General features: G+C 39.2%; 1 protein-coding gene across 1 annotated transcript; it reads left to right on the top strand.

Moving 5' to 3' along the window:
• The first annotated feature begins 3520 nt into the window (after window positions 1-3520).
• Window positions 3521-15497, top strand: LOC140314705 (phosphatidylinositol transfer protein alpha isoform-like). The gene is made up of 12 exons (XM_072393054.1): window positions 3521-3650; window positions 5243-5273; window positions 8479-8624; window positions 9033-9124; window positions 9376-9383; window positions 9672-9746; window positions 11325-11408; window positions 11595-11672; window positions 11793-11903; window positions 12039-12161; window positions 14478-14536; window positions 14618-15497. Exons 1-11 carry the CDS (start codon window positions 3634-3636, stop codon window positions 14520-14522), a joined length of 810 nt encoding a protein of 269 aa, XP_072249155.1. The 5' UTR covers window positions 3521-3633; the 3' UTR covers window positions 14523-14536; window positions 14618-15497.
• The last annotated feature ends 392 nt before the right edge of the window (window positions 15498-15889 follow it).

Here is a 15889-nt window from a genome sequence, read left to right as displayed (position 1 = left end):
GGTGACAATGCTGGGAGATAATTATTCAAATGCCATACAGTGAAGCTCCTCACATTTCTCCTGTCTGGTAGTAACTGAGAGAGGTGAACCGTGGCCCTCAGTGTTCCCATAGGCGATGGGAGGAGTGGATACAAACAGGATGCAGTGCACCAATTTCCTGCTCACTGGATTTATCAAAGCCATCTGATTATCACTTTCTTCTGTCCATTCATTCATAAATATTGTTTTGAAAGGCTCTCTAGTGACACAGCTGTGAGACAAGCCTCTGCTGCCCACACATGCACCCAGCAAATTACTTCACTGGAAAAAAATGAATGGCCCGTGATGGCACATGATGCACTTTAGACCCCTGAAATGGACCTCGGTCAAGTATTTGTGAACAGCCTCTCCCAACTGTATCCCGAGCACAGTGCATGACTGCATACTGGTGGTGCACAATGCAAAGAATGTAGACTCAGAGCTTTGGATGTAGATTTGTAATTCTAAACACAGGAACAGATAGATGATCTTATTTTTTTTATACACAGGGAATAAAGACTTTTGCTTTACATGTTTGTTAGATTGCCTTTATGTGCTTGGGCAGAGAAACAGAGTCTTGTCTCTCAGTTCAAGAACCTTTAGAAGACACACCAGTGAGCACATATTCATACTTAACTACATTCTTGAGTTTGTTAAGAGGAAAAGAGAATTGTAGGTAATTGAAGTCTGGAAATTGTTAGTCTGGAAATGAGAAAAGGTACATTTGTAAATAACTGTTTTCAGACTTTTTTTTTTAAAATTTCCATGCTGCCATTTGCACATTGCGCACCTGGTAAAAAGCACTTTGTTTTGTTAAAAATGGGACTTTTTGGTCATACATCCCAGTCAAAGTCCACAATAGAGAATTTGGATTTCCTGTAATAAACCGCTTCACTGACAGTGTGAGGGGAAAATGTCCAAAGAAAATGACAGTACCACAGAAGTGAAATTGGTCAAACTTTAATTGTGATGCACAATTCTCCACCAACAAATGTACATGTTTTGTTGTCATTTCTCAGCTGCCACTGATTTTCATTGACATTGCTTATTTTCCAGTTTTTTTTTAACCCATCTTGAGCTCCCTTTCAGTACTGTGTTCATGTGAGTTACAGGACAGTTCTTTTTTTTTTTTTTTTTTTTTAATTCTCACGTGAGCCGGGGCTGAATGAGTGATGAGTTAATTCCCTGAAAATGGGAAATCAATCAGCACTTTCCTGTACTGTTGTACCTTAAAGCCTGTCTTCACCTATCCCCATCCTGCTGGAACATGTGCTCTAGTCTGGTTTGGTCTGTTGATTGATGTTGAGTTGTTTCCTTATGCTTAATCTTCGGTGCCAATCTTGGCTTACAGTTGTTATTGTTGTTATGTTTGATAGTGAGTAGGGCTTTGAGCTGAAGACACCTTGTTTCCCCTCACTTGTCATTCTTTGTTTTTTTGTTTGTTTTTTACCTATACTTTTGGTGTCTTTTTGAGTTTTTTTCTTCTTTGGTGTTTACAAAAAAAGTGTATTTCCATGATCTGACCTTACATATTTTGCTTTCTTTTTTCTGTACCACAGTGTTATTAGACTTTTCAAGACATGCTGTTTTGCTGGGGAAAACCCCCCCCATCAATATATGAAACAAAATAAACACATTTTTTTGTATACATGTGTCTTTTATACAACCTTCGGTAAAGAAATATGGAATCACTGCTCTTGGAAGGATGTTCATTTGTGATTATTTTTTGTACCAAATAGAAAGTCCACAGATATGACACAAAACTCTTATTTAACAGCTGAACATTTGGATTTGTTAAAGGAGCATAAAAAGTTAATGAGCTGTTGCACCTGCTGATTAACAGGAAACAGTGGAAACTAAAGAAAAGTGAAACTATAGAAAAGATTATAAAACTCCTTCAAGAGGGTCACTCAACTCAGACTGTGGCAGGAGATGTTTGTTGTTCCCAGTCTGCTGTGTCTGAAATTTGAAGCAAGAGCAAAGAAAATGGGAAGGTTGTAAAAGGGGAAAACATGCAGATCGACCGAGGAAGATGTCAAAAAGAAGGGAAAACTCGAAGGATGTCTGAAAATAGAAAATGTTCAACAAAAGAAATGGGGGGGAAAAAAATGTGCAGAAACGGAAGTCAATGTTTGTGAGTGATCTGTAAGAAACCAGCAGAAGGAAATGAGATTTCCATCGAGAAAAGCTTAAAGTAAACCATCACTAACACCTAAAGAGAAGAAAACCAGGTCACAGTGGGCTGAAGAGAAGCAGTCCTGAACTGTGGATGAAAGTGATATACACGAGATGAATCCCCAATCTGCTTTGGACAAGGAGATGATTCTGGAACTTTAGTTTGGTGCAGGTCCAATGAAACACAGAAAGATGACGAAGATGAAAACGAGCACATTTCACTATCACTGATGATATGGGGCTGATGTCAGGTTAAGGACCAGGGAATATGGCAGCCAGTAACTCTACAGGGAATGCACAGGTGGACATTCTGGACTCTTTTCTTATGCCATCAATCCAAAGGAGGTTTGGTGATGCTGAGCTCATTCTTCAGGATGATGATGCATCTTTCCACAGAGCAAAGAGGGTTTAAACCTTTCTTCAGGAAAGACATATTAGCTCAGTGACATGGCCAGCAAACGGTCCGAATCTAATAAATGACTATGCTCCATCCTACAGAGCTCATCTGTCAACTGCTGTACAAGAAAGTTGGAACCTGATCGATGAAGAATGTTGTTTTCCATTAATGAAGTTGACAAGCCGACAGAGGAGCTGAAACTAAGGACTGACTGACATATTTTAAATTGTATCTACTTGTTTTGTTTTTTTTTGTTTATGATTTCATAATGTTTCTTCCACCTGACCTCGATTCGAGGAGAGGAGACAACAAACAAAAGGCCAGCATTCCAGCATTTAAGTAAAAATAGTTTTTATCCTCATACTCAGTGTTGATTCCATTTGTTTTCCCATAGGTTTTAAAGTGAGGGACAATACTCTTCCAGAGCAGCAGGTGTCAGGCTTTCACTTTAATTTCGATGCTCGAGTACCTACTTTTTAAGAGAATTTTTATAATGAATCTGTTTCTTGCAGGGGTGACTTCTGTAGGTAAACCCGTTGGACTACAGCCAGTTTCCTCAAAGTACACGTAAATTTAGTCGCCTCAAATAAGCAGGTTGAACCAGAACTGACGGTTTCTCCCTGAACTGGTTTGACCACATCACGCGCCCGACAAACCCTCCTTTTGTTTGATATCATCATATCTGTTAGACTGTAATCTGTTAGCTTGAAAATTTCGTAAAAGTTTCATTTTGAAAGTAAAAAACGTTTCTCCACATCGTCATTTGATTTGACTGCTCTCAATGGTAGTAAATGTGGACGAGAATGAAGAAACTCGGTTCAAGTGAGTGAAACTGGCAGAGAATGTTCCGACTGCACTTAAACTGAGTTACCTGAAACTAGGTGGGTGTCTCCTCCTGTTCCTACGCCGCGCCCCTTCGTACAGAAACGACATCTTTCAGGAAGAAAAAGGCGCTGTCAAAGCCGTAAATGAACAACTCCAGTCAGGTTTTTTTCTGCTGCTTTTGACTCTCACTTGCTGCAGTTTCGACGGAGCCAGTCAACATGCTCATTAAAGAATTGTGAGTATTTTTAACCTCACGCGACAGCGTCGGTTCTTCCTAGTTTGATGCGCCAAACGGTCGTTTCTTCAGTGAAAGCTTTCAAACTTTTCTCGAGCTGTTTACCATCAACAAGACAATGTTGCCCGGATAATGCTGCTTTTATTCAAACTTCAAATATTCTTCTTCTTTTTTTTTTGGGTGGCGGCTGCGACTTTATCTGTTGGGTTTTACCACCTTAGTTTGGCTGAATCGTCGAAACTCAGAATTCTCACCAACATTCTGGCTATTTATCTGAGTATTTCATTCACAAAGGTGTAAAAGGCTCACAGTTTGAAATAGTAGCTTTCTTGGCTACGGGAGAATAAATGTCATGTCGGCATAGATAGGTTGAGCTTTATTTTTGAAATGGCGGTGTAACTGCTGCTGTCAGTGGTTAATTAATAAGCCCTCTCAGTCTGATGGGAGCAGAGGTTGTGGGTGCAGCGAACAAAAATGTTCTCGGTTCAGTTTTCTCTGTAGGAATCCCCCATAACATGGCGTGTGATGGGGGATCCTTTGGGTCTGGCTGAGGGACATTAATGAATTCGTGACAATTTTTTTTTTCTTAGTCCAGAGGCGCCCAAGTCAGGCGGCGTTATCACAGTCATGTCAAATGCACATAATTGTTGGGACGAAATCCAGTGCTGGCTGTCATCTGACAGTGGTGCAAAGTACATTAACAGGTTCAGCCATGTTGTATTTTTTCGCTTAGGAAGTGCCTCATAACACACTGGTTGTTGAATACAGCATGGGCCTTTTTTAACCTGATAAAACTGTTAACACTTTCTTGGCAGTGTGTGAATGCAGAAAAATATCAGATATTTTTCATCACACCAACCATCGCCTTCTGGAAGGCTCCTTTTCCACTCTGATATGTCCTTATGAAATATTCAAGCCCTGCTACACTGGCAGTGGGTGATTAACTGGCTATTGTATGGTGGCTCAATGAAACCACAAAGACGCACACATACAAGGTTTCCACTGTAACGTCCAGGCTTGTTTGTGCTCTTGCAGGATCAGCCTTGATTGCAGCTTCATACTTTCCTCTTTCTGGTGTCCTAGTTCCTATGGCAAACGTAAACAGAGGACAACTTGTTTTGTTACATAATTATGTATAAATCATTTAGTCTAAATGCTCTCTTCTAAGCAGTACTCCGATCAAATCCCTATGGATTAAAGCAGCAACATATATTATCATTGCTTCCTCCATGGTCTCTGCCTGCCTTCTCTACAGACCAGCTCATTGACCTCATGCCTCTTTATCAGTCTAGCAGATCATGCTAAACTGCCCATTACTGGGTTAAATGAATCCTGCTACAGCTTTGTGTTTTTTCTGTCTTTAACTCGTGTTTATCGATATGCTGAGATTATGTAATCAGAAAGCTGATGTTTAAACTAAAAGACAAGGTGTGCATATCCTGTCTTATCCTCATCCAGATGTGGCAGGTCAGCAGTACAGCTGTAACTTTAGTTTTCTCTTTGCTGCTGACAGTGATGTGTGTGCTCTTGTTCTTAGTCTAAGTGCTCTCTTCTAAACCAGTTTTTTTTTTTTGTCTCTTTCTGTCTCACAGCCGGATTGTCCTGCCCATCTCAGTGGAGGAGGTGAGGGCTCATTTATTTACTTTAATTCTATCAGTGACCGTACATGATAATTGACAAAAACAGAGTGTACATGTTCCATGTTTAAATAAATGGCTGACTTCCTCTCTCCTTATCTGGTGGGTGTTTGCTGTTCTCATTGACTCACATGCTGACAACTACAGCCCAGAATATCTACATCAATCTTTTTTAGAAACGCAGTGATGTCACATCTAGGGCAACTAAGCATCCAGCATTAGACAACAGTACGTTAGAGCTGTTGTATTGTGTGGAATAACTCCCAGCAGAACTTTGATCGTAAAAAGGAGCATTTCTTCCACTTCCGATCACACTATAATTGATCATCACTTCCTCTTGTGGAGATTACCCATTTTCATAATTTGTGTCCCTTTTCATGATCTCAGTGACTGATGCTTCTCTTCAGTTTTTCTTTGTGATGCTGGTAGATGTTTTCCAGGCAGCTGGCTGAATCTTGCCAGTCATCACTCAGTTCCTAATGTTACTGTTTTGTTTTTGTTGAGGTGGTTAAAGACAGCATGGCTGCCACTCAGTACAGCTTGCGCACTCAACCTCTCTCACTCTCTGCCCTCAAAGGTGAAATACTTACCTGTAGCTTTAACTCAGGATCAGGATGTCTTTGGCTGAGTGGCAGGTTTCAAACCTTTGAGAGAGTAGCTTCCCCCCTCCTAACCCTCTCCTTCATTTTTGCTTATTGCAGGTTGTAATCGAAATGTCACATTCAACACTGAACTCTTTGTTATTTCCGTTGCTTAACCCTGAGTAGAAGCCGATATTTCACTAAACACATAATCAGTTTTTTTTTTGTTTGTTTTAAGCCACCAGCTTTTCTTCTGATCCTCTCAGTGTGAAAGGTTGGATGTGGAACCCTTGTTTAGTTGAGTAACTGTCTAGGACATTTACAACATCCTGAGCTGGGTCAAGAGTGAATGGAGTAGAGGTGTGGCCTGTTATTTGTATCCTCATCTTCTCTTAGTCATCAGCAGTAAGGACTGGTTGGTCACATGAATCTACAGTTGACGCCCAACAGGATTGAGCCAAATAATTTTGTTTATTGATGGACTGCTATTGAAATATAATCAATGAATGATAATAAATAGATGAATGAATGAATAAATAAATACATGTTATCATCAGGTCCTTCCTTCCTGCTGCTGTCAGACCCCCCCCCCCCCCCCCCCCACACACACCACTGTATATAATAATAATATAATAACGATGTGCAATTTTATCTTTACGAGCCCATGTGCACTGCTGATACTGGTGGTATTATCTGCTATGTCTCTGTTGTCTTTCCTCTTTTTGTCTCTTGCTTGCTGCTGTAACGTGTGAATTTCCCCACTGTGGGACGATAAAGGAAATCTAAATCTAAAAATAGAGAAATGATTTTTCTGGGGATTGCTATCCAAGCTGTAAATGGGCTCACCCTTCTTTTGCTTTACTAAGACTCACTGCACTGACATGAGACAGGCGTTAATCCTCTCATTTTGTTCTGAAAAAGTTTGCCAAAAATGTTGAACTGTTGTTTTCATTGCTCAAGGTGTGTTGTGGGGAAAAAGAAGAATGAGTTGAGGTTCTGACTCACATTTCAGTCTTAAGTCAGCTGTCGATGTAGGGATACTCCAGTGTTGCTTCTCCATAAAGACCTGGCACTAAAAGAAACAGACCTAAAGAATAAAATTAAATCAATCAGAATTAATTCTGATCAGATGAATTCACCTGAGACCAACAAATCTTGAATCACTTATTTGAGATCCAAAAAAGATTATTCTCATAATACAGCTCCATGGCGTCTTTGATTAGACCCAACTAACAAGAAATGGAAATGATTATAGTATTAATGAACTGAAATGTATTCATAAAGGTTCTGAAAGTGTTTTCCTGGTTTTGAGTATTTTATTTTACTGGAAATAATTTCACTTCAGATATGAAAGATGGAATGCAGGTCTTATTCAGCGATGAATGGGGAAAAGCTGATGGTGACTTAAAAATTTTAATGTGCAATTGCTTGAGTCGCTCTGATGGTTATTTGTGACTGAATAAGATTTTAATCCAGTGAATCCTCTTGTCACAAAGTAATAGAACGTTCTTCACAGCACGCCTCATTTGTTAGTCATTGTTATGCTTTGATCCAGCAGGTTGTCTTGTCTCTGATAAACCTAATACACTGAGTACTATGCCTGAACATGTTGCTGTTTTCTTATACCGATTGTGGCTCACAGCTGAAGATTGTGTTCTTGTCTGTATATGTTTGACTGTCTGTGACAACAACAAGACACACTGGTTATACTGGGCAAGTCACATTCCTGAGTTCTTGCTCACAGAGGCAAAGCTGAGCAACAGGCACAGCATGTTTTTTTTTTGTTTTTTTTTTAAAAACTTCAACTAAACTGCAGCAGATGTGTCTCCTTAATTGTTACACCAGTGAACACAAACTTAATGAGAGGATAATAAATCCAGCAGCTGCCTCAGAGGACCAGATGTTTCAGTATTGTATAAAACATCCTGTTGTCGACTTATTTTTGACAAATAGGGTTTCTGTGCGTCTTAAGAATTATCATGTTGAACGAGCGAAGCTGACAACACCCTTGATGTGGGTCACTGTTTCCAGCGTCACAATACTTTTGCCTGACTCAGGAGGGGCCAGGGTCAGGGAGCAAGAGGAAGAGAGACGGATAAGAGTCAAGAAAAAGCTTACTCTGCTGTTTTTTTTTCTACTGCTGAAGCCTGAGTCTGGCAATCTAAACAGTGGTCCTGAACATTTCTTTTTTGACTATTGTAGTATTTTTTTTTCTTCCTTCACCACCTTGAAGTACTTTTGCAATTCTGTTTGTTTCATTTATCGGCAAGAAATGTAGCTGTGAAATCGCAGCAAAGGACATTTCACTTGTAAAAACAAATGGCCTTTAGACCTTTTTAGTAATTTCACACTGATGTGACTCCATTGCTAACAGCTCATTTGCTGGCTTCCTTACGTAGGAAATTCTCATATCAAGTGTCACTTTTTCAAATGACCCTGTACACAATCCAGATAATAACTTTGTAAAGACATGTTTTTCTTTTACTTTGTCAGGAAAGCGTGGCACAGCTACAGTAGCTGCTAATTTAGTCTGCAACCTCTTGCTATTGCTGAAAACAACACAGCAGAGTTGGTTACTGTTTCATAATTTTTCTTCTTTCGACTTTCTAGTACCAAGTGGGTCAGCTGTACGCTGTAGCCGAGGCCAGTAAGAGTGAGACGGGTGGAGGAGAGGGTGTGGAGGTGCTTGTCAACGAGCCGTATGAGAAGGATGGCGAGAAGGGACAGTACACCCACAAGGTGTACCACCTGCAGAGGTAGGCATCTCCCACATTTTGAGTTCTGGCTGCTTGGACCTTTTGTTGTGTACCAGAATGACATCCCTCTCCATATTTCCTGTCTGTACGTCCACTGACAATATCAAAGGCTAAATCCCTTCGTATGACCATTCTTAGCCAAAAGTTACAGTTAAGCAGGTAGGATTTGCATGTTAAAGAGCTCCAGATCAGAACTTTGACATCTAACATGAAAAAGCTGAGAGGACCACACTGAGTTTCCATTTGAAACAGTGACTTGACCCCACATTAAGATGGTTTCAATGCTGTGACCAGCTCGACAGTATGCTGTGCTGTATAGGGCTTATTTTGTGCTTGTACATTTAGCTGCACAACATACACATGCCAAGACGATGAAAACTATAAAAACGATTCCTGTTTGTTCTGCAGCAAAGTGCCAAATTTCATCCGGATGATCGCTCCGAAAGGTTCTCTGGAGGTGCACGAGAAGGCCTGGAATGCTTATCCATACTGTCGAACCAGTGAGTCCTTTTTCACACATGCTGGCTGACAGCCACCCTACATGTCTGTTAAGAGGCAGTTTTCAGTCAGCCCCTCCTGCTTCCTCTGTAGATGAAAGTACACTGGCAGCTGCACATTTCCAGTGGTGCTGAACCTTTATAAAAGAACGACTTTATTAGTAAAGTTTGTGGATAATTGAACTGTTTTTTCTATGTTTCTGTCTCTGGTACTTCACCTTCTCATTACGATCCACCCTTTTCCTCTGATGCAGTCCTTACAGTAAGTATCCTTTCACATTTAGTGTCCAAATTAACTTTATTCTAAATAAGCCTTTTTTTTTTTTTTTTTTTTTTTTGTATACGGCCATAAGTCGTTGAACTAAGAAGTGAATGTCAAATAGAACTTAACCAGAAAAAGATAGAAATAGCTACTGCGGTAGCTGAAAGGAGACACTAAAGTGCAGTGATGAGCTTGAGTTCACACCATATCTGCCTTTCAGGTGTTTGCCTTTGGAACAACAGTATGATTGTTGACTGACCCCATTATGCATCTCTTCCATTATTCCAGAACACCTACATGAAGGAGAAGTTCATGATTAAGATTGAGACGTGGCACAAGCCTGATATGGGGGATCAGGACAATGTAAGTCAAGATGTTTGTCTGGGGTACTAAACATACAGTGTAGTATAGTAACAAATGGTTATTACCAGATAATAACAGCTCTCTTTTAAACAGGTGGTAAATCAGGCTGAGCATGTGATCTGCTGCAGAGACGTTTTGACATTTAGGTTGAATTGTTTGTCAAAGCACCATCTTTGAGTTGATTCTTGTCCTAATAATAATGTCCCAGATAGAAAAATCAAACGGAAGCATCATTTAAATGTTCTCAAGGGTTTGGTTTGAAATCTTTGATGCCCGACATTGGAAACAAATTGAAAGTGACACTGAATTCAACAGTTCAGCCATCATCCTTAAAGTGAATGTATACACTGCATTTGGATGTTAATCAAGTGTTGACATTTACTTTACAAATTTAATTGTGACACTGAAACATCTATTTTGAATAATCTGATCCACCATGAATTCTAATGTGAACTAATAATCAACTCTTTTGACTAGAACTTGGTGTCACATTAGAATCAGCTGATTCTCAGCTGTTGAGCTGTAATTTGACACAGAGGGAACTTTGTAGCTAAAGTGAAACAAACTGTTTCATGAACTGTATATTTCTGTATTTCATTAGGAAGTCAGTCTATTGGCTACATTAGTGCACTTCTAATGAATGAAGTGAAACATCTGATTCACTCTGTCACATCATACATAAACAACAGACAGATATTAACTCCTAACTAACAATATTCTCTCAGATCTCAGTCTTTTCTCGTCTTAATTGCAACAACATTTTTGCCTTTTTCTTTCACACCTCTCCATTCAAATCACCTGTGTTTCCAAGGAGTAATTTTTCAGGAGACCGATGTATTTTGTGAGGAAGAACCAAATGTGTACACGAGCATACGCAAAGCCTAAAGAGGAAAGCATGAGTTAACAAGAAAAGATCAGAACCAATGATGTTGTACTCATTATTCCTAAGTTGGGTTTTCCATTATGTTGAGCCTGCAAACACAAAGAAAACCAGGTTGTGTTGAGTTTGCTTTGTGGTACACCCCTCTGAAGAGTTCGACTTGGGAAATAAGCTTTTTGTAAAGAGATTGCCGCTACAGATGTTGTCCTGTTTAGCTGCTGTGTTTACAACTTAAAGAATAAATGCAAATAAACTGAAAGTAGCATAATAAAACTATGTGGTATCAGAGGAATGTTTTGTGCTCTGTGGACTATGTTGGCAGCAGGTCAAAGTTTTAGCAAGTTTACAACATTTTCAGCGGCACGGCTCTAGGAGTCGGAAAGTCGGTCTGTTTGTTGGTCTGTTCACATTTTTGCCAAGATTATATGATCTCAAAAGCTAATACGTAAATAACCCATCAAAGTTATCTGCTGATTTCAGTACAGGACAAGTGGAGGAACACTGGATGAACTAAAAATAACATTACATTTAGTCTTAATTTACATTTCATAGCATCCTATATTTATTTATTTATTTTTGGAAATGATGCTGCTGACTGCATTCATCACACCCTCATTCATTACATTTTCCATGACCTGTTCCCTGCCTTTACTAATCAGCTGAACTGACTTGATGAATTTTCGTTCCCTTTTCCTTAGGTACACAAACAGGACAAAGGCGTATGGGAAGGAGTTGAGGTTATCGATATTGACATAGGTGACAGAAGCTGCATCAGTTCAAAGGTAAGAGAGAACTGTAGAAACAAGTGCTGAAATCTGTCTAAATTGGTCCCATCGGCGAACGATCGGAACTGATCAGTTACAGTGTGGCTCTTTGCTAAGCATTCACTATAATGGTTTGTTGTAAGTTGTTTCACATTTGCCACAGCTACATACTATATCACTGTACACACTGAACTCATTCTTTAGGACTACAAGCCAGAGCAGGATCCTGCCATCTTTAAGTCAGAGAAGACAGGCAGAGGGCCCCTGGGACCTGACTGGAAGGTACCGTTCCTCCTGTTGCTCCTCACTTTGGCTCATTTACTAAAGAAAAGAAGTGACTGAGTTTAAGGTCATGGAGATGAAGTATTTTCATATTTTGTCTGTGCAACTGTGTGTTTGCAGAAAGAACTTGCTAACAACCCCAACTGTCCACACATGTGTGCCTATAAGCTCGTTACAGTTGAATTCAAGTGGCTGGGGCTACAGAACAAGATGGAGAACTTAATTCAGAAGGTACACACTTGTTCTTCTTTTTTAAATTTGAAAATATGATTTTCTTATTTTTTTTTTATTTATTGCCTCCTGGTGGCCAATATAGGAATTTTTGTGTTGTGTCTTCACATGGTCTTTCTGACACACACCTTCCAGGTGGAGAAGCGTTTGTTTACCCACTTCCACAGACAGCTGTTCTGCTGGATCGACAGATGGATTGATCTGTCGATGGATGACATACGGTGTATGGAGGAGGAGACAAAGAAGGAGCTGGATGAGGTGAGTGAAAACTGTATACGGCACTAGTGCTGTGGGTTGAAGCAGTGATGACCTTAGTCAAAGCTGCATGTGACATTTCTGCATCTGCAGGAATGTTACAGCCACTATGACAACAAATATTTCCCTAGTTTCATTTTGAAAAGTCTTTGAAAACTAGAGGATTTTTTACGGTAAACTTCAAACTAAAGCCTTTTATATCACAGCCTTGGAAGAAACTAGAAACGCGAAATAAAATTAATTTGAGATGTTTAACCCTTTTTTTGTTGTTGTTGTTCTCTTGATCTGTGTTTTAAAATAAATACATATGTAATTGTTTCTGTGCCTTGAAAATTTTGATACAATGCAGATGTTGCATTAAGCTTGAAAGGTAAAGGCGCACAGTGTCACATCTGGTCGTAACTGGTCAGAGTTGACCGTCAGGACAGGCTTCAAAGGTTCAGTGCAGAGGAGGCAGAGATGCCTTTATATAACTGCACAAAATGACCCACCCTCCTCTAACTCTTAAAGTGTCCAGAGGAGCTACCATTCTCTGTGAAGAAACACATGTTCCATAGCAAGTGTCTTGTTTGTCAAACATAATAGAAAGGCAAGAGGGCAAATTGAGGCTTTTTTTTGTACAATTAGCTTAATTAAATCATAACACTTCTTATTTCATGTACTTTTACACCAATGAATAGACAGTTATGGATATTATATTAGATTTCTGCCATCAGATCACTATAGATGTTGCACACTGAAACTTTAAGACCTACTGAATGTTTCAGCACAAACATGGCTGGTTATACAATTGAGGCCTTGAGACCGCTTTAGGTGAGCAATTACAGGATAGTCAACCTACACTGTATGGTGTATAACCCATGCAGGGCTGTACGTTAACTTTTTCAGCACATAGCACTGGTGCTACAGAGGCTGACAGCTTTTTAGCACAGGACCAGAGAGTTGTAGCACACCCTAAAAATGCGTATCACCTCTACAGCTTTGTCACATCAAACTTTAGCCGGGCCAGGGCCGGAGTGTGACTCATTTTCTTCCCTGGAGTTTCATGCCTCAGACCGGCCCACTTTAGAACACAAGCTATTATTAAAATCATGTAATTATAACATTACATTTAATATGGAAAACACATTTTGACTTAACCAATTAAGATATTTTCAATGGCAAAATATGCAGGTTTAATTCATATTACTTTCATCCTAATCCCTTTCAATTGTGGACTTTGTGTATTTACTATCTTACTTTTAATGATGAAAGTATAACGGGTCACCGCTATCGTTTGGGCATAGAAAGTGGTTATATTGTAACCATTGTAAATTGTAAATTCAGGTGATTTGCATTAATGTAGTGCTGAATCATCTAGCATCTCTGGGGACTTTTTTTCTTTACAGCATTCTCACAATAATATTCACGCAATGAGTAATCCTGTCCACTCTGGACTTGTGGGCTCATGGCTGGTGCTTGGTGCTGTATCTTCTGACTCTGAGGGGCTACAAGACAAAGTTTCCCAGTTATGTGGCATTGCATCATACTATTATTTAAATTATATAAGGTTATGTTATATGCCACACAATTAATTGACTTGATAATTAATTAACTTGCAGTGGTTTGCGGGCAAAGTTCAACGTATTGCCTTACCTGTTTCATCGTCCTCTCATTTGACGTGACAAACCGCGAGCTCGTTTTAGTTAAAAAGTAGGAAAACTCCTGCTCCCACTCGGTGTTGTAGCTATACGTTTTAGCTTTCAATTTTGTCGTTGCCGCGTTTTCGGTCTGTGTTGCTGGGTCCTGGGGTGTCTTTCATTCGTTTTGTGTTTATCAACGCGAACAGGTTGAAAAAAAAAAAAAATCTCTTCATGTTTGTTGGCTCGTGGGAATAACGTTAGCCACTGTGTACCTGTGCCAACCCAGCCGCATGGGACGGAGTGCGAAGCTGCGATCGTGAGGAATTAGTGTTAAATACACAAGACATAACGTTAATCACTGATCACAGTTGACTACAACTACCAGGAAGGGTAATCGTATTACCATCGTAGACATACATAAGGATTTTTTTTTGTGGCTAAATCTACCCGTAGCACCCATGCTACAGGGCAGATCAATTCTTAGCACAGGCATGTTTTGATGTACATATATGTCGCACTGTACAGCCCTGCCATGTAATATATATCTGAGAGACCATGTTGCTGTGTAAGTGTTGAGTAACTCATGTCGATCCATCATTTTTATTTTTTTTTATTTATTTATTTTTTTTTACAAACCAGTAAGAGTGCAGTTTGTATCTCTGCATATTTCTCAGTAACGTGTTTCTCCATGTCACAGATGAGGAACAATGATGAAGTAAAAGGGATGTCGGTTGATGAGTGATGGGAAATAACTCGGTTAGTATCTAATTGTTTTTATGAGATTTAGCATTTATTTGAGGTGAACAGTTTTAATTTCACATATGCTGTCCCTTTCAGACCTCTTTGGTAATGGAGGAGTTGACTTCATCCAGTAAGCTCACACTCCACTCGTCAGACTGATGGGAACTCAAACAGCTTCCTAGGCATAATCAAGATTGCCACTCTCACATTCTAAGAAATGCTCTTAATAAGAGCTCAGTGTTGTAGAGCAATTGTGCATATTTATGTACTACATTTGAATACAACTACAGCTGCTTTTAGTGTTTTTAAAGGGGCAAGTTTACCAGGGATCTGTGTGGAGGATGATATATATTTCTTGTTTATGCCTATTTAGTCATCTTGAAACATTTAGGCAAAGGTGTGGGTAGTCTTTCAAGCAAGATTTCCAGTTCCACATTGTTATCGGTTTGGTTTATCCTCTCAATTGTATGTTTACAGTTATATATACAAGGAATTGTATTATTTGTTTATTATGACTAAATAAAAGAAAATTCATTGTTTTTCCAAAATGTAATTTTTTTTTTTTTACACAGTGCACTTGTTGCTCTTTTCTGTTTATTTGAAAATTCCTTCCACCCTTTTCCTACTCTTGAGGTCCTTCATCATGATTTGGTGGCTTGAGACGAAATGTTTATGAATCACATAAAATTATGACAGAAACAGTTCGTATAATCCTGGTCTGACTTGACTTGCCTTCTGTCAAGAGCTTGATTAAAACCTGTTTTTAAAATGTTAACCTTTGGCTTGAGGTTTTGACTGTTTGCTATTGTAATATTTATACAGAACCTGAACTGAATGACTGTCAAATGAGGAAGTTCTGACTTGATTAATTAAAATGTTTGGTTGTTAAAAGTCCTGTCCTGTCTTAAATGTTTTAACCTGGATTTCAGTGCCGTGGGATGTGTGATCATGCGTTATATTAAAGGAAATTGATGTATTTCTATTGTATATTTTGTCTTTACTTTACTTTAGACTTTTTTTTCTTTTGGAATCCGATGGAAAATGCTCGTGGGGGGGAAATCCTTCAGAATAAAAGCACAGCTGCAAGCATTAACGGTTGTATCACGCTTATGTCCAAATCTTGTCCAGATAGTGTATATCAATCCTTGTTTTTATTCTCACATCATCCTCAAATCAATTTTAATTTGTGCGTGACCTTTGTCCCACTGTGCTAATCACAGGATTTACTTGAAACTTTTCAAAAACTAGAATATTAACTGCAATTCACAAGAAAATGTATCTCAATCCTCAGTCACTTCACAACTGACAAGGAAACGTTAATTATTGCTTTTACTTTGAAGGTTAGTATTTTGTCTTCCGGATAAGGGG

This window comes from Leuresthes tenuis, unplaced genomic scaffold, assembly GCF_036924035.1.
Source record: "Leuresthes tenuis unplaced genomic scaffold, fLeuTen1.0.hap1 SCAF_9, whole genome shotgun sequence".
NCBI classification, from domain to species: Eukaryota; Metazoa; Chordata; class Actinopteri; order Atheriniformes; family Atherinopsidae; genus Leuresthes; species Leuresthes tenuis.
The sequence above is the reverse complement of the archived record's forward strand: the minus strand, read 5'-3'. Positions and strand labels throughout refer to the sequence as shown.

Bases quoted from the DNA above. Each gene is read 5' to 3' on its own strand.
- LOC140314705 (XM_072393054.1), top strand. The intron at 8,625-9,032 runs GTAGGCATCTCC...TTTGTTCTGCAG, and splicing joins AAGGTGTACCACCTGCAGAG to CAAAGTGCCAAATTTCATCC. The intron at 12,162-14,477 runs GTGAGTGAAAAC...TCCATGTCACAG, and splicing joins CAAAGAAGGAGCTGGATGAG to ATGAGGAACAATGATGAAGT.